General features: G+C 46.8%; 2 protein-coding genes across 2 annotated transcripts; both read right to left on the bottom strand.

The window, feature by feature from the left end:
* Window positions 1–4,623: 4,623 nt before the first annotated feature.
* On the bottom strand, window positions 4,624–7,136 carry LOC120699415. The gene is made up of 2 exons (XM_039983402.1): window positions 7,024–7,136; window positions 4,624–5,405 (listed from the first exon to the last, which is right to left on the bottom strand). Exons 1-2 carry the CDS (start codon window positions 7,048–7,050, stop codon window positions 4,782–4,784), a joined length of 651 nt encoding a protein of 216 aa, XP_039839336.1. The 5' UTR covers window positions 7,051–7,136; the 3' UTR covers window positions 4,624–4,781.
* A 7,591-nt stretch (window positions 7,137–14,727) lies between these two features.
* Window positions 14,728–16,221, bottom strand: LOC120699414. Its single transcript, XM_039983401.1, has 3 exons — window positions 15,435–16,221; window positions 15,243–15,308; window positions 14,728–15,070 (listed from the first exon to the last, which is right to left on the bottom strand). Exons 1-3 carry the CDS (start codon window positions 16,045–16,047, stop codon window positions 14,973–14,975), a joined length of 777 nt encoding a protein of 258 aa, XP_039839335.1. The 5' UTR covers window positions 16,048–16,221; the 3' UTR covers window positions 14,728–14,972.
* Between the last annotated feature and the right edge of the window lie 4,394 nt (window positions 16,222–20,615).

Genomic DNA, 20,615 nt, shown 5'->3' with positions numbered 1-20,615 from the left:
TTCTGGCCACCGCAGGACTTCTTGGGGCAATCGGCGATGAAGTAGTTCAGATCGCCGCAGTTGTAGCACCCAGGGTTCTTCTTTCTCTGCCTGTTGTGGAAGACGCGCTGGAACTTGTTGATGAGGAGGCACAAGTCGTCGTCGCCCAGCATCTCCAGCTGCTCATCTGAAACAGAAGGCAAAGAGGCAAGAGAAAAGCCAAGAGCAGGGTTAGCGTTAGAGCTCAATCCACCTGGGCCAGTCACAAGAGCGACACTCTTGGAAGGAGGGGCACCATTGAGCTTGGCTCGTGTCTGGTTATCCACCTCCGTGGCCTTGAGCTTGCTGAAAAGCTCGTTCACGGTCAGAATCTCATAGCCTGCAGACTCAATGATCGTGTTCACCTTGAGACCCCACACATAGCGGTCAAGTGCGTAGAGCAACTTGAGGGCCTTCTCATGCTCTGTGTACTCAAGGGCACCAGCAGATCTGTTCGCATTGACTTTGTTCACAATCGACTGAAAACGACTGAACATCAAGTCAATGCTCTCACCCGGCTCCTGTGTGAAGTTCTCGTACTCACGCCGGTGAGTCTCGAACAGTCTGGCATTCACCTGAGGTGTACCCTCGTGGTAGTTCTCAAGACACGTCCAAATTTTGTGGGCTTCCTGAAAACCCTGGACGCGTGAGAACTCTGCACGAGAAATGCTAGCGAACAAGGCATTGACGACCTTGGCGTTAGCCTCGTGCTGGGTCACCTGGAGAGGTGTGGTCCGAACAGCAAGCACCTCGTAAAGCTGGTTCGTGGTAATCTCCCAGACATCGGCTCCCATGCTTTGCAGGAAGGCTCTCATGCGAACCTTCCAGTAGGCATAGTCCTCGCCGGAAAACACCGGGATCTTACCAAGACTCGCCATGGTCGCCGAGTGGTTTTCAAACCGGTTAAGGTACTGAAAACCTCAACCAAGCTCTGATACCAATTGAAGGACCGAAGCCGGCGACCAGAGGGGGGGGGTGAATGGGAGCCGATCAAAATTTATTCGAAATTCGAATCGTCGGCCTATGTCCCAAAATCGCCCAAGCCCTCAAGCGTTCTGACCAAAGTTTGGAGTAGCTATTGAAAAGCTAACCCAACACAAAAAGCCTCGAACGAGCGAGCGAAACCACGAAGCAAATCGGAAGCGAATCAGAAAAATTGCAGAACTGATCTGCTTGGACTGGTCTGACTGGTACACAGGATCGGTCTGATCGGTCACAGCTGTTCAAGAACTAGCAGACCGGTCTGACCGGTCTTGCCTACCGGTCTGACCGGTGGCACCCAGAAAACCTCGAAAAACTTTGATTCAAACGGTGAATCTCGACCAAACGACCACGAAAATCGATGAAACTTGGGGAATTGCTTCGCCCCTACCCCGTGAACATATCCCCAAAAGATCTCGTCCCAAAGATCAACGAATCTTGAGTATTATGGGGGAGATCAAAAGGGATTGGGGTTTTCTCAAGAACTCAAGAAATCGAATTCGAACACGCCGGTGATTCCAGAATGTTTAGGACAGGGTTAGAAGCACGGGAATCACAGCAAAGAACTCATATCCTCCTCGCAATCAAGTGCACCAAAAACGAAATCGAAATCCATAACACAAGGGCACAAAACGAGGAGATGGGATTGATTCAAAAAACCCAGAGGGCACTAGGAGGTTAGGGCCTCCTTTCCCAATCAAATCCACACAAGGTTTCTCAAATCCATCATCCAAATCTATTCTAAGGAGAAGAACAGAGGGAGAGGAACACAGGGGCGGCGGCCTGGGGAAACAAAGAATTCACGGACACAATACAAAAGCCGCTAATAACCTAACACAAGTGAAGGGGTATTTATACCCGCGGGACCGGTCAGACCGGTACGCTGGACCGGTCAGACCGGTTGGTTAGACCGGTCAGACCGGTGCCAGGGACCGGTCAGACCGGTTGGCCTGCAGCACCCCCTGTACACGATCTCATCCGACGGCCGAGGTTCTTTCGTCGAAACGAAGTCTTCTCCGCGATGCCGCCGTCTTGATGAAGATCCAGTCCGCGGTTTTAGAGGGTCCGCGAAACCCGGGTAGGTCTCCGGTTTTGAGAAAACCGCCTAAACCTCACGCGCGGGAAGATTCCCGCCTTCACGTCGTTGCCCTAGACGCCGTTCCCGCCTCGGCCTTCTGACGGCCCTAGACGCCGCCCGACGCCCGTCACCTCCTCGCCCGCAGCGAGGCCATAGACGCCGTCGACGCCCGTCGCCTCCGTCAGTCCCGAGACCGACGCCTGTCACCTCCACGACTTGGCGTCTTCAACCGCCGTCCGCCTCTTTGGTTTTGTGGCGCAAACCAAGAAACCCGCCTTCCGTCGCCGCTGGCGCCCTCGATCCAGGAGTGGACGCCACAGCTGCCGCCCAGTCCGAGCTCCGGTCCCGGCTGCCCTTCACCGCCGTCCACCGCACGGTCCATCGGCCACAGCACCTCCACGGCAGCTCCCCGTCGACACTCGACACCCGTGTACCTGCAATCCAAAGACCAAGCGCACGATCACACCGCACGGTTGACAATTCACTCATCACAAGTAGGATAGAGTACTCAACATTCCTCAAGTTCATCCTGAACAAGATGTAGGTAGAAAAAAACATAGGATAAGTTATAGACGCAACTGTGACATAAAAAATCTGCTTCCTTGATTCTCATGCTTCCGGCGTGCAAAAGTGATGTGAGCCATGACATATCCAACATGTACTGTGCACCACAGTTCATCAGTAGTAATGCAATAAACTGCACACACTCTTTTGCCAAGAAGCTAAGGTCGTGACTTTTCAATTGCCCATCAAAATCATAATTATCATCTTTGCAATGATCTACCTAGCAGAGTTGCATTTAGCTAGTCAGGAATCTTTCATTGTCTCTCTAGTTATATAAGAAATTATTACAGTAAACACAGCAAAAAGCAAATGAGATGACTTTAAGCTGAGTGTCAGTTCCAAATACATAATAATGTGAAAAAGTCAGTGGATGCAGACTACAGAATGTATTGTTTTCTACTTTTACTTTATTCTCCAACCACCAAAAACCTCAGGCCTACAAATGAAGGAAGGTTTCTAGATGGTGCAATGAATAATTCAGATAGCTTCCTGGTATTCTGATTCGCCATCCATATCAAATCATACACCCAAAGGTATAGCTGTACTTCTGCCGAATGTTCTGATTATTGTTGCTGTAACTGAGACAGGATTAGATAAGCTATTTCAAACACAATTATTTACAACTAATAAACAATACTATTGAATTTTGCAGAGGTTTTTTATTTGATCCTGTTTACAAAACCAGTATATGGATAAACAGATAACCCAAACATCATGGTTGCAGCATTATTCAAATCTGCTGGAGCTTCTGAGAGTGCGTGAAAACTCCTGATCATTTAAATGTGCACTAGTGCAAGAAGATGGACTAGTTCTGTTAAGTTAACGGCAGTTCTAGAATGAGCGAGTATGAGTTTTACTTAAGCTGAAGATATAGTAGTGAGAGTAAACATGGGAGCATAAGTAAGAAGCTGTGTTTAAGCTTATGTTGTGTTTGCAACTGGGGAGCTAAGAAAGTGTTCTCGTCGACCTTATCCAATGTTTTCCTGGCTGGCTAAGATATTCTCTTCTCTGAAATTATTGGCTCCTTTTCAATATTCTATTTGTCTGTTTTTTCTTGTTTGTCTTTGGGAAAGGGTTCTGATGTCAACTACTATATGGTTCCTTTTTGACTTTATGTCCTCCGGGCTTATCCCAATGTGTCCTTTTTGCACTCCAAGACCATTTTGTAGGTACATGAGAATTAGGACAACATGTGAATAGGTAAATTAGAAAAATAATTGATTAATTATGGTATACATCTTCACTTCATCAGCTTAATTTGTGTTATCATATAATCATATCATTTTCCAAAATTTTGAAATTTGTTTTTGTATTCATCTCGTCACTTATTTAGTACCTCGTTGATTAGGGTTGAGGGAAAAAATTGAAATCAACTTGGGTTCCCAATTTATAGAAAAGAAGAAAATAACACATATATAGAGAATTTATACCTAGAAAGTAATTTGATGCCAACTTCTGCGTAATGCAATGGTGCTGCTGGTTCATTGTTGTTTTTTTTAAAAGAAAACAGTTTCCTTTATTTTTTAAAAGAAGGTTGAAGACTGGGTTTACCAGTGCCCAAGCTGACCATCCTATTACAGTTCCAAGGTCTCGCTCGTTCGAGGCTGCAATATTTGGCTTGAAACAGCTGAGCCACTCCCCCACACTGCATGATCCTGCCAACCTCGCCCTGGCCTTTTTGCTTGAGAAGAGCCAAGAGGGCTCCACGCCATTACACGAATGGCATGCCAAGAAACAGAAATTCAGTGGCATGGTTAGGGAAATTTCTTCCGATAGCCATCTTGTGCGTTTTCAGAGCTCCCAAGCAAAGCCTGCTCAAAGAAAAAAAGAGATACATCAAGCTTGAAATGACAATTTTTTTTTACTTGAGGTAGTTGCCATTGGTTAGGTGTCTGAAGCTTGACAGAAAACAAATTGTTCCCATCAATCAGTACTAAATGGTACACACAACATTCCTCAAAAAAAAAATGGTACACACAACATAAGGCAATTATATAAAAAAAAGTTGCCCACCTTGTTCCAAAACACTTCAGTTCGTTATTTACAGCAGTAATGAATGAGAATTAAGTTACAATATCTGTATTACAAATGTAACTCCTATCTTGATATCAAAACATGCATTCTACGTAGTACGTAGTGCTCAGCAGCAGCATAGCAGCATCTGTGCCTCTAGCTGCCTCTCCATGTTGAACCTCGCGATGAAGTCCTCCACGCGCTGCTTCAGCTCGTCGGCCGGCGGCAGGCCCCTCTCTTCCAGTTCCTCCTCTGCTGAGCAGTCTTGTCCTACCCCTGCGCTCACCAATTCTTCCACTTCTTCCTGGACTTCATCTACCTGATATAAACCTGAATGAATAACTTCATCCTCACACCGATCCATCTTCACAACTTCATTAACATCTGCAGCATACTGCTCTTCTCCTACTCCCATTACCATTCTCCTCTCTAGTCCTTGGTTGGTATTTTCAGGGCTCGCCGGCAGCAATGCCTCTGTCACCAGCACCTCCTGCTTCTGACAACCATGTAGCACGCTCTCTTCCCTTGCAGCAATGTTATCATCGACGACGTTCAGTGGCTCGCTGCGGCTCCGTGAGAGCTTGGACTCGCTGACGAGGAAGACCACGATAATGTTGGACAAGACAAAGAGACACTTGGGTGTGACAACAGCTGAGACGAGAGAAGGGAGGGACTTCATGATGAAGGCGCTTAGGCAGGTGTACATGTTAGGCAATAAAGCTACCATGGACAAGGTAAGGGCAACAAGAAAGTGAAGGACCGAAGCCGGCGACCAGAGAGGGGTGAATGGGAGCCGAACAAAATTTCTTCGAAATTCGAATCGTTGGCCTATGTCCCAAAATCGCCCAAGCCCTTAAGCATTCTGACCAAAGTTTGGAGTAGCTATTGAAAAGCTAACCCAACACAAAAGGCCTCGAACAAGCGAGCGAAACCACGAAGCAAGTCGGAAGCGAATCGGAAAAACTGCAGAACTGATCTGCCTGGACCGGTCTGACACGTGCACAGGACCGGTCTGACCGGTCACAGCTGTTCAAGAACTAGCAGACCGGTCTGACCGGTCTTGCCTACCGGTCTTACCGGTGGCACCCAGAAAACCCCGAAAAACTTTGATTCAAACGGTGAATCTCGACCAAACGACCACGAAAATCGATGAAACTTGGGGAATTGCTTCACCCCTACCCCGTGAACATATCCCCAAAAGATCTCGTCCCAAAGATCAACGAATCTTGAGAATTATGGGGGAGATCAAAACGGATTGGAGTTTTCTCAAAAACTCAAGAAGTCGAATTCGAACACACCAGTGATTCCAGAGGGTTTAGGACAGGGTTAGAAGCACAGGAATCACAGCTAAGAACTCGTATCCTCCTCGCAATCAAGTGCACCAAAAACGAAATCGAAATCCATCACACAAGGGCACAAAACGAGGAGATGGGATTGATTCAAAAAGCCCAGAGGGCACTAGGAGGTTAGGGCCTCCTTTCCCAATCAAATCCACACAAGGTTTCTCAAATCCATCATCCAAATCTATTCTAAAGAGAAGAACAGAGGGAGAGGAACACAGGGGCGGCGGCCTGGGGAAACAAAGAATTCACGGACACAATACAAAAGCCGCTCATAACCTAACACAAGTGAAGGGGTATTTATACCCGCGGGACCGGTCAGACCGGTACACTGGACCGGTCAGACCGGTGCCAGGGACCGGTCAGACTGGTTGGCCTGCAGCACCCCCTGTACACAATCTCATCCGACGACCGAGGTTCTTTCTTCGAAATGAAGTCTTCTCCGCGATGCCGCCGTCTTGATGAAGATCCAGTCCGCGGTTTTGGAGGGTCCGCGAAACCCGGGTAGGTGGCCGGTTTTGAGAAAACTGCCAAAACCTCACGCGCGGGAAGATTCCCGCCTCCACGCCGTGGCTCTAGACGCCGTTCCCGCCTCGGCCTTCTGACGGCCCTAGACGCCGCCCGACGCCCGTCACCTCCTCGCCCACGGCGAGGCCATAGACGCCGTCGACGCCCGTCGCCTCCGTCAGTCCAGAGACCGACGCCCGTCACCTCCACGACTTGGCGTCTTCAACCGCCGTCCGCCTCCTTGGTTTTGTGGCGCAAACCAAGAAACCCGCCTTCCGTCGCCGCTTGCGCCCTCGATCCAGGAGTGGATGCCACAGCTGCCGCCCGGTCCGAGCTCCGGTCCCGGCTGCCCTTCACCGCCGTCCACTGCACGGTCTGTCGGCCACAGCACCTCCACGGCAGCTCCCCGTCGACACTCGACGCCCGTGTACCTGCAATCCAATGACCAAGCACACGATCACACCGCACGGTTGACAATTCACTCATCACAAGCAGGATAGAGTACTCAACATTCCTCCGAAAGGCCTTCACCCGGCTTCTAAAATCCATGGCATGGATACCGGAACATGCAGGGCTGCAGCTTGTGCAATCTGAAGCTGTAGATGAAGTGAGCAAGAAGATGAGAAAGGAGACACACATCGGAACTTACAAGAAGCTAGGACAAGGGTGAGGGGTATTATATATAGGGAAAAGTCCGGTTTACACCCTCCAACTATCGCAAAAGTCTAATTTTCAACTTTCAACTACGAAATCAGACAACATAGGCCATCCAACTATCAAAATCAGGCAAATTTGGCCCCTGGGGTGGCTTAATTTAGCCCCTAGGATGGTTTTGAAGGTAGTTTTCTATTTTATGAGAATTAAAAATATTTAATTTTACACTAACAAATTTATAAGTAATTCTTTTTAAGTCAAAAAATTATGAAATGGGTATCATAAGTTTTCTAAAAATGTAACCCATCTATTGTCACATGACTTGTGAGCTATTCAGATCTAATTTTTTATGTTCATAATATTTGGTTGCTTGTAGTTATTCCTATTATTTTTAATAACTAAGATTCAAATGGAGCAATAATAGATAGGTTATATTTTTAGAAAAATTTTGCACTAGATTCATATTTTTCTGATTTAAAGTGAATTAGTTTTATTTAATTTTTTTAGAAAATGCACAACCACCTTCAAAACCACCCTAAGGGTCAAATTTGCCCGATTTTGATAGTTGGATGGTCTATGTTGTCCGGTTTCATAGTTGAAGGTTGAAAATCAAATTTTTGCAATAGTTCGAAGGTGAAAATTGAACTTTTCCTTATATATATAGATAAGGTGTGTTGCAATTCCTCACTGGTAAAGTTATTACCTCACAAAATTGTAGCCTCTTTCCAGTGTGCTGTCCCTCTGCTTTGAGGAAAAGCGATGCACGGAGGATGTGATGTGTCTGCTTCTACCTGCTTGCCGACTTGCCGTGGTTACAGCATGGTTCAGGATGTGCGTGGCTGCACACCGTCCACGAATTGCCGTTCACCACCTTCCGGAGAAACACGTAGAGCATATTCTGCATACATAGCTTTTTGGTGGACATGGACCATGTGGCATTGGCTCGTAGTCTAGTAACAGGCCAAGTTACATCGAATATTTTGGAACTGTTTCCGGACTCTGTAACCTCACACAACATATTATTTGTTTACAACCTTATTTTAGCAAGCACATATATATAGATGTAAATCATGCTTACTTCAGATTGTCATTTGGATGAAATTTTAAAGTTTTATATGCTGGTTTTTTAGAGTTGACGTTGAAATGGAAGGTGAGCTTGGGGCCACGGGCAGTTCGGAGCAGTGAACTCATTTTGAACTTCATGTAAGACGTGTCGAATGCGGGTTTTTTGTCATGATGGTAAATTCATATGGACTGGGGCATCATGAAAAAAAAATATGTACTACGTACAAACTTAAGAGTATTCTCCTATTTACTGTTTTGTGTGTTTTTTAGGCTTAAATCTAGTTGGCCAGGTTACTTCCATATATGTCTAGAAGCCCCGATTATTTCATGAACGTTGGTTGGGAGGGGTCATGCCCGGTTTCTAGAGTGCATGCCACTGATGAGGTAAAGTGACGGAATAATATAACACAGTTGGTAGCTGGAATATTGCCAAACCTGGTCGCCGTGAGCCCTTTGCCTCGTACAACACAAGGCCAAAGGCTTTGCCATGTGGATTCCAACCTTTGTCGTGTGCATCTGGCACACGGCAAACTCCCTGCTTCCTGTAGTACTAGTTTGATACGATAGAAGCAGAAGCACCAACCAGCTCATACTGGACTCCTTTACCAGAAGATAGTCTGTCCCATGAATAACAACTGTCGATATCTGCTCAATTTGCAATCAAACCTTTGTTTGAGAATACAATCAAAAAATTAATCGAGGTTTCATTGCATTTGGCATACCATTTTAGCACAAATAACGGCCCAAGGCCAAACTATATAGTTGCACGAAGGAAAAAAACGTAAAAATAATACGTTATGCCTAGTGGAAAATTATACAAATAACACATTAATTAGGGTGCTAGCTCTAACTAGCTACCTTGTTCTTTCGAAGCATTACAGACATTTAAGGGACACAGCTGCAATGGATGATTGATGGAAGCTAAATAATGATTCAAGGAACCAAGCCACTCTGATGAGAGGTAGGTGACAAGCTAGAGAAGCAGCCGACGTAGCTTGTAACAACCAGAATCAGCCTTCTTGATAGACATGTTTCTAGCGTGCAAAGTGATGTGAGCCGCGACCAGCCATATCATCAGGTACGGTGCAACGCATATATATATATATATATATATATATATATATATATATATATATATATATATATATATATATATATGTGATCTCAGCCTTTATTTTTCACTTGTACTACCTTTTACGAAAGGCAGGTATCTGTTTGGTTGGTCAAGAAGCCTGGCTGATTCAATAGTCGCCGACTTTTTTAGTACATCTACTTTCATATCGGCGACTTTGCCAAACCCTTAGTTGTAGTATTTTTTTTCCCTTTATGAGTTCTTCTTAGCAGGTATGTTCCATCGCTTCCTGTTAAGTTCCGAGTAGAGTTTCGTAGATGGGTTCAGGTTTACGGTGCATCGCTTCTTCCTCTGTCTATGGTGCTTAAAGTCATCGAGTATGCTAGATCCGTTCGGTGGGGGTTTAGTTGTTCACCAGTTGTCGAGCACGTTATATCCGTCCGGCGGGGTGTAACAGTTCAACAGTTATCAAGCTCTCTAGATCCGTCCGGCGGGGTTTAGTTTGCTCACCAAGTTATCGGTAGAAGTTTTCGATCTGATAGGTTAATTGATTTTTTAATCTAGCTTATTGCTGCCTTTACCACCAGTTATCAACATGGGAAAATTGCCAATTTGACACAAAAAAATGAACCTTGCCTATTTAACACCCAATCTTCATTTCTTACCTATATGTCCCTAATCCATTTTTCTTTGCCAATTTTACACCACCGTGATCTTCTGTCAGCCATCACTGTTAGAATCATGGATGGCCCACACGTCAGTCTCTCTTCCTTTCTCCTCTCTCTCTGCGTTGGCGTGGGGGGAGTCGTTGGCGTCACTGGCGGACGAGCTCTTCTACGAGGGGAAGTTGCTGTTGTTACACTTCCCGTCGCGCATCCAGATGGTGGAGGAGCTCCACGACGGCCACGACTACAGGGCCTACCGCTTTGAGGGCGCCCTCGGCGGCGGCTTCAGCATCACGCCCGTGATGCCGTATGAGTCGTGCAACGCGTCGCCGGCCAACTCATGCTACGTCAGCGAGGAGCTCAACGTCAAGGAGTACTTCCAGGAGTACGCGGCCGGCCTGGCGGACGCGGCGGCGGCCGGGGAGAGGAACCCATGGTCCAGGAAGCTCAAGTTCATACGACAGCTCAAGCTCGGCTTCAAGCTCAAGGCGTCCAAGGCCTACCTCCTCAAGATGATATTCGCAGCCAAGGCGGGAACCAGGATGGCAAGAATGGGAGCGGTGAAAGGAGTCTAGGAGCTTGCCCACGGCCATGTGGCCACCTCAGGCCGTGGAGGAAGAACCCGTTCGGCCAGGTCAGAAGCAACAGGTGCATCGCCTCGCATGGCGCCGGTGCCGGCGCCGGCGGTGACAGTGGTAGTGACCGTGCTACACCCACGGCAGAGTGGCACAGAGAGGGCGAGCATGGCGAGGCCTTGCAGAGCAGGAGAGTAGGGGAGCGAGATCGCTCTGTCACGCGTCCGCCCCGCCGCACAGGGCCGCCTCGCGTCTGCCGCAAGCTCGCCCCACCGCGCGTCCGCCGCGAGGCCAGCAACTGTGAAGGCTGTGAGGAGGCGCGGTGCCGGCGAGGTCTTGTGGAGCAGGGGAGCAAGCTCGCTCCACCGCGCTGCCGCACATCCGCCCCGCCGTAAGCTCGCCCCGTCGAGCGTCCGCCTCACCGCAGTCCCGCCGCGCAGGGCCGCCTCGAGTCCGCAGCGACTTCGCCCCGCCGCGGAGGGAGCAGGGGAGCAGGTGAGCAAGCCGAGGTGCTCCGGAGGCGGCGCCGCTGGAGGAGGGCCAGAGCAGGATGGGGCCGCGTCGAGGAGGCAGCGGCGGCTAGCGACCGCGGAGGCCGTGAGGAGGCGCGGCGCCGACCTCCTCTCTGTCTTCAAGTGTTGCAGATGGGCATATTGGTCATTTCATGTTGTGGGGCCCACACATCTAACGGTGCAATCTAATAGAAGCAAGCGGAGTGTCAAGTAGGCAATGGAATTTTCAGTTGGAGACATATAGGCAAGTTCTGATCTTTGGGTGCCAAATGAGCAAACCTCATCTTTTGTGGTGTCAAATAGGCAATTTTTCTCTATCAACATTTGCTTAGATCTTGCTAGGTTGATGTATTTAATAATCTATTTAGTTTTAAGTTTTTTTCATAAGTTATCCGACGTAGATCTGCTCAGTATCAGCTTCTTTTGTGTTGTATCGACCATAGTCGATCGGATCTGGATCTAGGTGTTATCTGCATGCTACAACGTCCTAGGTGTGGCTTGCCTCTTCCCGAATCGGCTGAGCCATAGCAGATTCGCCTGCATCTTCGATATCGGCTGGTGATAGCCCCTAGAATTTAATGTTTATCTTCCTGCTTGTCTCAAATTGACTAACATGCCGAGCGTACTGTACGTGCACCAATTGGGTTCAGTACAATGAGATAGAGAGAGAGAGGATTATGTGGGGTGTGTAATGGTGTATCGTAGGTGTGCCTGGTTTAGTTGAAGACAAGGATGAAGATGGTAGTGTTATAGGAGATCCGCGTCCAGCTTTGGATTGGGGTGATCTTTTTCTAAGCACCCCTAATGAGTTGGGAGTGACAAGTAGTGATCGTGTGCTTTCTGAATTTTGGATAAGCAACATGTACTTTGCAAGTAAATTTTACTAGTAGTGCTTCACCTTTGTTACCATAATTTACTGATCTGTCCTTGTTGTTTTGGTGCCCATGCAGCGCTTGTTTGAGGTTGCAGAAGATAAACAACATGAGGCGGACCGTGTTCTGGAAATCTATTTGAAGAATAGGGTGAGCGACATGATGTATCAAGCACATGTGGATTCTATAAAGGTGTACAATGCGAAACGAGATCAGATACTTGATGATACACTAGCCCGTCCAATAGAGCATGAGTATGAACAATACTTTGGATGGCCGGCTAAGTGGTGCAATGATGAGGTGTGGCCTGAACTCTGCCGTTTTTGGTGCTCAGAAGAATTCAAAATAAGCCGGAAGAGAGGGCAGGCTTGTCGCTTGAGTGGTGAAGATACTACTCAAAATCATGGAGGCTCAAGACCGTTTACAGAGACACAACATGTTTTGGTAAGTTCTGTAATATCATTTGCAGCCACAATTGAATATGCTAGGTCACTACTATTTATTCATTTTGCAGGAAGCTAGGTTTGGACCAGAGAAGGCAACCCCTCATAATGTATATGCTATAATGAAATCTGGCATAAAAGGTGTTGATAGCAACGGTACTATTGGTCGAGCCGCAAAGCACAAAGACACATGGTATGCATGTTCAACACTGATTTAAATACTTCTTGCTGTTTGATATATCTATACAGAGACTTCTTGCTATTTTGATCACTAGTGTATTTACATGCATGCTGATATGAATAATTGTGCCACAATAATACTCCTTTAAAATGCTTATTTTGTTTCTGAAAGTTCAGTATTAGGACTCCTTTAAAATGCTTGAACAAATAAAGATTGTTTGTAGGATGACTACATTGCAGGTGTTTAGAGCATTGCACGGACAGAAGACGAGGATGGCAATCATGACGGAATGGAAGTGGAAGATGAAGATGTAGAGCAAGGGGAAGAGCAGCAGCCACGGCGGCCGGAGCCGCAGCAGGAGCCACAGTTGAATGGGAAGGTGTTATACGACATGGATGGTACGGTGGCACACTGCATGGGCGTTTTCCCATAGGAAATGGTGCTGTTAAGGTGGCTGATGTCAGGGCTGCTGCGAAGGAAAGTAGGGCACATCCATCAAAATCAGTGTCTGCAAAGCATGGCTCGAGAAATGGCACGCTTACACAGTGCAAATGAAAGTCTACAACGAGACAACCGTGCAAAGGATAGTGCATTGCAGCAAACTAAACTTGCTACAGATTTGATATTGGTACATATATTCCATATGTTCATATTTACAATTGATGTTTTCTCTTATTTTGAATTAGATACATGCTTTCATTGCAGGGACTTTATCAGGAGTTAGGAAAGGAAATACCAGATGAAGCGCAATGACGTCTATCAGATTTCCAAGCAATTGTGAGTTTCTGAGGCAAAATGTTCTTTTCAGTAGCATACCTAGCATTATTGTAATCTCCAAGCATAATCTGTGATAAATTGGGCAACTATATGCACAAATAGTTACTATGCAAACTAATTGCAACTTTGTGGTATTTAGAATGACAACACACACTGCAGCAGTGAGGGAGTGGCCTCGTGTTGATTCTAGCATAGCATCTGGACTTATCTTGCATTAGTTCAGATATCATGGTAAGGTAGATAGACCTCATGGCTTTAATCATGAGTAGCTAGTACTCTATGGTAGGTTCCAGAGGTAAGTCAAAAAAAAATAGAGCATATAGTTACATCTGTGATTTTCATCAAGTACATATAGGTAAATGGTTTTCTATTTGCATTTTTATTATCTGTTTTCACATAGCTTATCTCAGTGTTATTCACAAGCAGGCAATGGGTTCATCTCATGTTGGCTCGGAGTCCACTAATAGGATGGATGTTAATGACCACAATGGTGAGGATCTCGACGGCACAAACATTGATGACATTCATGGCAGCAACCAACATTGTGCAAACAATAACTTGTCTGATGATGCAGCTTGATTAGAATGGAAGCAATGCATTGTCTGGTTATGCAGCTTCATCTTTTGAAAATAGAATGAATGACAGCTTGCAGTTCATCTTTTGCAGAGCTGCGCCTATATATGCATGCATGCACTTTGGTAGATTGTTAGTACGACTTTAGAGAGGTAGTATCACTCTAGATAGTATTATTATGCTAGAAGTTTATGGGTTTGGTGGGCTGCTTATTTTGCTAACTGTGTACTAGTTGATGCGAACAACATTTGGACAAGATGTAATGATATCTATATAATGATAAATGTGGATTTTATTTGCCATTTGATTATAAATTCTTATGAACAATGTCGTCTCGCATTAAATATATATGCATTTCGATTTTCTCTCATGATTGGATGATTAATTTCCCTGACGCTGGTATCAAATATATGCATTTCATTTCCCTGTCGGCAAAATGATGACATGAAAATGTAAATAAACAGCGATTAGAAAACAAATTCCCTGTCGGTAAGAGAATGGACAGGAAAATACCAATTTTACTGATGGTGCTATGTACACAAGGAATTTTAGTTTTCCCTGTGTGTTCTAGTATTATCCATGTGGGTTTTTCATGACAGGAAAATGAAGCCCAGATCTGGTGGAGTGGCATTTTCGTGACGAAATACTACTGACAGGGAAATTCCAAAAATCCTTAGGGAAAAGAAAACTGATGGGAAAATTGATATTTTTCTGTCATTTTATTCCTGACGGTTATTCCCTGTCGGTGCACACACAAAGAAATTATTTTTCAATTTTTCTGTCGGTGTTTTATATTTCCCTGTGGGTATATTCACCCTCGGTTTCCAGTAGTGCCAGTTGCAAACAGATACTACTTATACGCTGCACACAGCCAAGGCGCCTCAATTTTACAATAGATATACCGACATATTGCACAGGCTCTGTATATTATGATATGAGCTGTATGTATAGCACGATACACATACGAAGTCCATTCATATACACAAGGGCAGGCACCAGCCCGAGTGGTTTACTAGTAGAAGGTCCAACAACATTGCTCAATCACAACTATATGGCTGGGTGCAGGGCGAGAACAAAAAAGTCTAGAAGTAGTCATCGTAGTAATCATCATCCCTTGCATCTCCAAAATCCCTTGCATCGTCGTAGTCATCCGCATATCCATTGTAGTCATCCATGTACCCTGAAGCAAATTTAAGATGGAACAATTAACGCTACATACTTAATTACGTACTCGTGCAAGAAGCCACGTACATGTGTACCAAATGGTACGGTACATAGGCGCGTAGAGTTTAGACGATTTTACAGTAATTAACCAAGATCGAATGTGAGATGGTTCATGGAACAGCACTTGCCTCCATGGTCGTTGGTGGCCGGGTAGTCTTGTTGCTGATGGTTGTAGCTCACCGGGACACCGGGGCCTACAATAAGTTCGAGAAAACAATAAAAAAACGAGACGAAAAACAGTCAAAATCGAAATAATTGATCACCAAATTTCATATCGAGGAAAAAATAATGTCAGGAATAAATGTTGTAGTGATCAAAACCTGCTCCGTTCCCGTAATAACCATGGTTGTGCTGCGCCTCAGGATAGTGATGGTGCATGAATGCAGCAGGATGATTGGCGCCCGAGGTCTGCGCGCCGTGCTGGTGCAGGTGCAAGCCCAAGTGGCCGGACAAGGCCAGGTTGACCTGTGTCTTGGGCGGCGCTGGGGCGGCGTAGCTTGAAGGGTTCGGCCTGGGCCTGGGCTGCACCACCGGTGGCGGCGGCGGCTTGTGGCCGGCGTTCGCCGTGGGCAAGACCGGCAGCGCGGTCCGGGCCTGGGTCCGGGGGTCCGGCCGGAGGCAGCCGCCGTGCGCGTCGAAGTTGCAGGCGTCGCAGCGGTATCCGAACTCGCCGGCGATGGTGCCGCCGCAGAGGTCGCAGCGGTCGCGGCGGAGGAGTTGGTAGGCCAGCTCGTGCTGGGGGTGGGCCGCGCTCCGGAGGGCCATCGGCCAGGAAGAGTTGTCGCCGCCGCCGCCGCCCGCCATTTCCAGCAACTGTTCTTGCTTTCGCTCTTTTTGATGGGAAAGTTCTTGGTGTCGCTCTTGCTGCGCGCGCAGCTGCAGATTTATACCCACGGCGATGCGTGGACGACGACGACTTCGCCATTGACGCATCACCACCGTCCCTCCCGCCTCGTTCCTTTTGCGCGCTTGGTCCTGCTGCTGGTGGGAACGCACACGCTAGCTGGAGGTTGATCTGGTAACATTTCTTCCTAGGAGGAAGAGGATGCTCACGAGTTGCCGACAAAAAGATTGGGTGCCAGCAGGGACATGGCGACCCGTGCGGAGATGACCATTTCCAGGTTCGTCGGAGCGAGGCCACTGCGCGTACGACGAGGTTATTCACCGGATGGGGATGGCTCACTCCTGATGAGGAGACTTCACTTCGGACAAAGGGATAGTCCTCTCCTCTCTCGTCTCTGGAACCGGAGAACTGGTCATGTGGCAGTGCTTGGCCGACGGCGTTCAGCACCGGCACACGGTGCGTGAACGAACCGGTCTAGTTATTCGAATGCGGTGCGCCCAGTGAGAGTGAAGTGTGTTTGCGCTTGTATATTTGTTAATATAAGAACAACTCTTTCATGACGATTCTCACAAAAAAAAAACGCAAAACTTATATATGGTCTTTGATTCACGCTTCACATATTATCTCTGTTGTTCACATTAGCATTAATTTGTTCCAAGACAAACTTCTCTAACTTTGTACGAGTTTATAGAGGAACAAGTTTAATTTTGAAAAGAAAGCGCACTACCTGTTGCGCGCGAAATCGCGTTATCATGCAAAAAAACTATTAGACTTCGTGTCGTGCGTGCGCTTCCTTTGTTGGCTTCTGCATTTGTCATAGGTGTATTCGGCCATAGTATCGCGATAATCTCTCTTGGACATTTATTCTAATACTATTTTTTAGATTAAGGAAAGAGTTTAGGGCCTTATTATTCGCTGACAAGTAAACGACTACAGCCAAAAGAATTACAAGAGTTCTTAGACACTAGACCTCAAACGAGAGATTTCACAAATACAAGAAAAAAAAGCAATAAAACAAAGAAAGAAATCTAGAAGACTTAAGCTTGAATCTTCTTCTTCATTCTCGCTTCAATCTTACACTGTTTTCACGCAGTATCAATCCATTACATCACTCGCCTGCTTAGAAGCTTAATGTCCGGATGATCTATTGTTTGCCCTTTTCAATCCATATAATTGCACATTAGTGCCGAAACATTCCGCTTAAGACGGTTCCCACCAGGATGGTGTGCGAACTCCAAGACAACGCCACTAGGGAGGATACGACGCTTCACGCCGCCGTCGTCCGCCTAGATTACCCAGGCAGAGTTTCCTCCGGAGAATCCACAGGTTGAGGAGGTGACACCTTCAACGACACTTCCAACAAAGGTTGCGGCACGCGAGGGTGTCGCCGTCGTCGGCTCCAACAGACGTTGGCCGAGGCTTTTGCCGAGCGCCGCCAAATTCATCCTTTCACATCACCCTAGGCAACGACCAGCACTGCGAACACCGAGGAGCACCACGACCGCCAGCCATGGCGCTGAGGGGAGCGACGGGCAAGCGCCGCCGAGACCCCCTCTAGCGAGCTCTAACGGTGGCGGCGCGGTCTGGAGCCAGTGGAGTTGAACGATCTCGAGATGCTGCACCGCCGATCACACCTACGGGAACCGTGCCGCAGACCGCCGGGCCCCCACCACGGGGCTCAGCGTTGCAAGCCGCTGGGACCCCCACGGGGAGCCACGCCAGTGCCGCCGCCGCCGCCGTAGATGCCGCCACTCCACGAAAACTCTTGGAGATTCATGGATCTGGCAAAGTGCTCGCCAACACGACCAGACGACCAGTTCTGACCTGCAGTAGAGAGCAGTGCCACTGTAATACGAAGGGTCGAGATGAAACAAGCAAGCACACAGAAGGACAGAGGAGGCCTCGCCGCCGCCGTCACTACGTCCGTGCGGGCTTCCGTCGGAGCGCTCAAGCAGCGGCGGGGTTGCGAGGGAGCGGTGGAGGGGGTGGCGCAGTGCAGTGCCTGGGGTCCGCCCGTGCCGCCCGAGCAGGTGACGCAGGGGCTCTCTTCCGAGGACTATGATTATCCTTTCAGATACCCGGTGGGAGAAAATGCTAAGGACAAAAAAGTACATATATAGAGTATCTTGCATCTATTGCATATGCATGCTGCCTCGTTAAAAACCTCACATTGAAAAATGTAAGGGGGATATAACTCAACCAAGGGAAAATAAATTATAATATTTGAACCCTTACGGATTTTATTGTGGTCCACACAATCCTTATACATTGATCCCTAAACTTTCGCCAAAGTTTATAAAACAATTTTTTCTCCCTTGAAACTAGGAGTAATTGGGTATTTGAGTCACAAACTGGTAATTAGACCTCCCTCTAGTGCAAAACACCAGTTTTTTTAGCATAGAACTCCATGTTAGATATTCACTCCATCTAAAGACAACTAGCATTGAAATCTTCTTATCCTGATGAAAACATGTTTTAGGTAATGTGGTATTGGTAACGGACGTTTGATGCCTGTTACAAGAAGTTGTTTAAGCCTGTTACTAATAAGTCCCACCTGACCTGGCAACACAGACGTCCGTTATCATTAAATTGTTATTGGTAATGAACGTTAACAATACCCCTTACCAATATGGTACTCAACTTTTTCAATGTGGCGTACATTGTTAATAATGCCCGTTACAAATGTGGCGTACATTGGTAAAGAACGTTATTGGCAACGGGCATTCTTAACATCCGTTATCAATATGGTACTCATAATTTTTTCATTTCTCTATTATTTCTAAGATATTTTTTTGAACGACACGAACATATGTGACGACAATTAAAAAACCAGACTAATCAGACTTTAAGCTGTGTCTATATAGAAATTCAAAAGGATTCAAAAGTATTAATATAAAAGGATTGCATCCCTATTTCAACCACAAATGTATGTGTGATGTAGTGGTTAGGGAAGGTTTGCGCGAACCAAGAAATCCTAGTTCGAACCTAGAGGAGGCAAAAATTGGTCAAACGGGGCGAAAAAATCACGTCTCTTAGAAGAAAAGAACATTGGTCAAGCGGGGGTGCCACTCTTGGGCACAGTTTTTTTTTTGCAACCATTTCGTAAAAATAATATCCTTTGATGGTAGTATGTCTCCATGTTGTGACTTTCATAGATCATATATAGTATGTCTCCATCCCAGTGATCCACATTGGCGACAATTGTTCATGATCCCTTAAGTATCCTTTGATGAATGCATTTCCTTGAGGCCTTGAGTGAGCTACCATGGAAGAAATTAAGACAATATACCGGAAGTGTGCTTCAACATTATTTTTTTAGATATGGAGTTATTAAAATATGATAGGTAAGCCTGCATAGGTGCCACAAGATTTATACACCCCCTCACTACCGGTTCAAAATAGTCATCACTGCAAATTTTGGGGGGCATTGGATTTAAGTCGGCGGTGATGGAGATGGTGATAGGATCTCATCACCACAGGTTCCAAAACTGGCGGTGCTTCTCTGCCACAAAAAAAAATAGGGCCCCCTACCGTGCTGGCTACCGCTATGCCGCTGTGCCACCCATGCTACTGCACTATAGCACCACTTGCATTGCTGTATAGCTGGCCGCGCCATCCCCCCACCCTGCTAGCCGTCACCGTGTCACGCTGGATGTGCTGACGCCCCCATCGTCCTACTGGCCGCACTGCCACCTTGACCTCCTGCTGGCTGCCCCATGATGGCTACGGGGGAGGGGTCCCAAGGGGAGGGGAGGGGAGGGGAGGGGAGGCCGGGCTGCAGAGGGAGGGAAGGGCAGCGGGCGCTGCTGGCGTGGCCCCTCACACCGTCGCGCCGCTAGGGAGGCGTGGGAGGGGAGGGGAAGTGCTACACGAGAGATGGGAGGGTAAGGGCGGACGGCACTGCCGGTGCGGCCCCTCACAGCACGGCGCGGCAGGGGAGAGGGGAGGGGGAAAAGGGCATCGAGGGGAGATGAGGGGAGGGGAGGGGAGGAGTGAAAGGGGAAAAGAGGGGGAGAAATAGAGAAGAAAATGGGACTCGGGAGAGGAGTGAGAGAGAGAGAGCAAAATAAAATATAAGATAGTATTCATATGACGGCCAGTTCTTATGACGAACTGGCGGTGATGTCTTTCGAACCTATCACCGTCAGTTCCAAAGGAAACCAGCGGTGATGGGCGTTGGGATTAGTCATTCTGTAGTAGTGATAATATGGTAGGTAAGCCTAGCATGGTGGTATATAAGACCTTCCCTAACTAGGTTTATTTTCTCTTCAGAATGCTAGGTTGATTTGTTGTAGATAACTTTATGTAATTATGTTAAAAGGAGGCAAGATGATGAATTGTCAGTGGACCATAACTCGGATTAATGGGTATGCCATTCATTTTCTGGATGAACATGAATGGCACGCTCATAATGGCTACTAATATATATTATAGGTCACAATTAATTTTTGCTTGAGAGGGGTTCACATCCTATGTTTCTGCATTATTTTCAAATTTATATGGGTAGAAACTAGAAATTGTTTATGAACATAAATACTAATATGTTTCCTATGGACAATATTGATTACATTGTATGGTAACAATATAATGTCTCCAGATTCTAGAAAAAATGAAAGCCGAGGTCAATGACTGCTAAACATAACCCAGCAGTTGTCAT

This window comes from Panicum virgatum, chromosome 3K (genome assembly GCF_016808335.1).
Source record: "Panicum virgatum strain AP13 chromosome 3K, P.virgatum_v5, whole genome shotgun sequence".
Classification (NCBI taxonomy): Eukaryota; Viridiplantae; Streptophyta; class Magnoliopsida; order Poales; family Poaceae; genus Panicum; species Panicum virgatum.
This window is presented reverse-complemented; position numbering and strand designations above follow the sequence as displayed.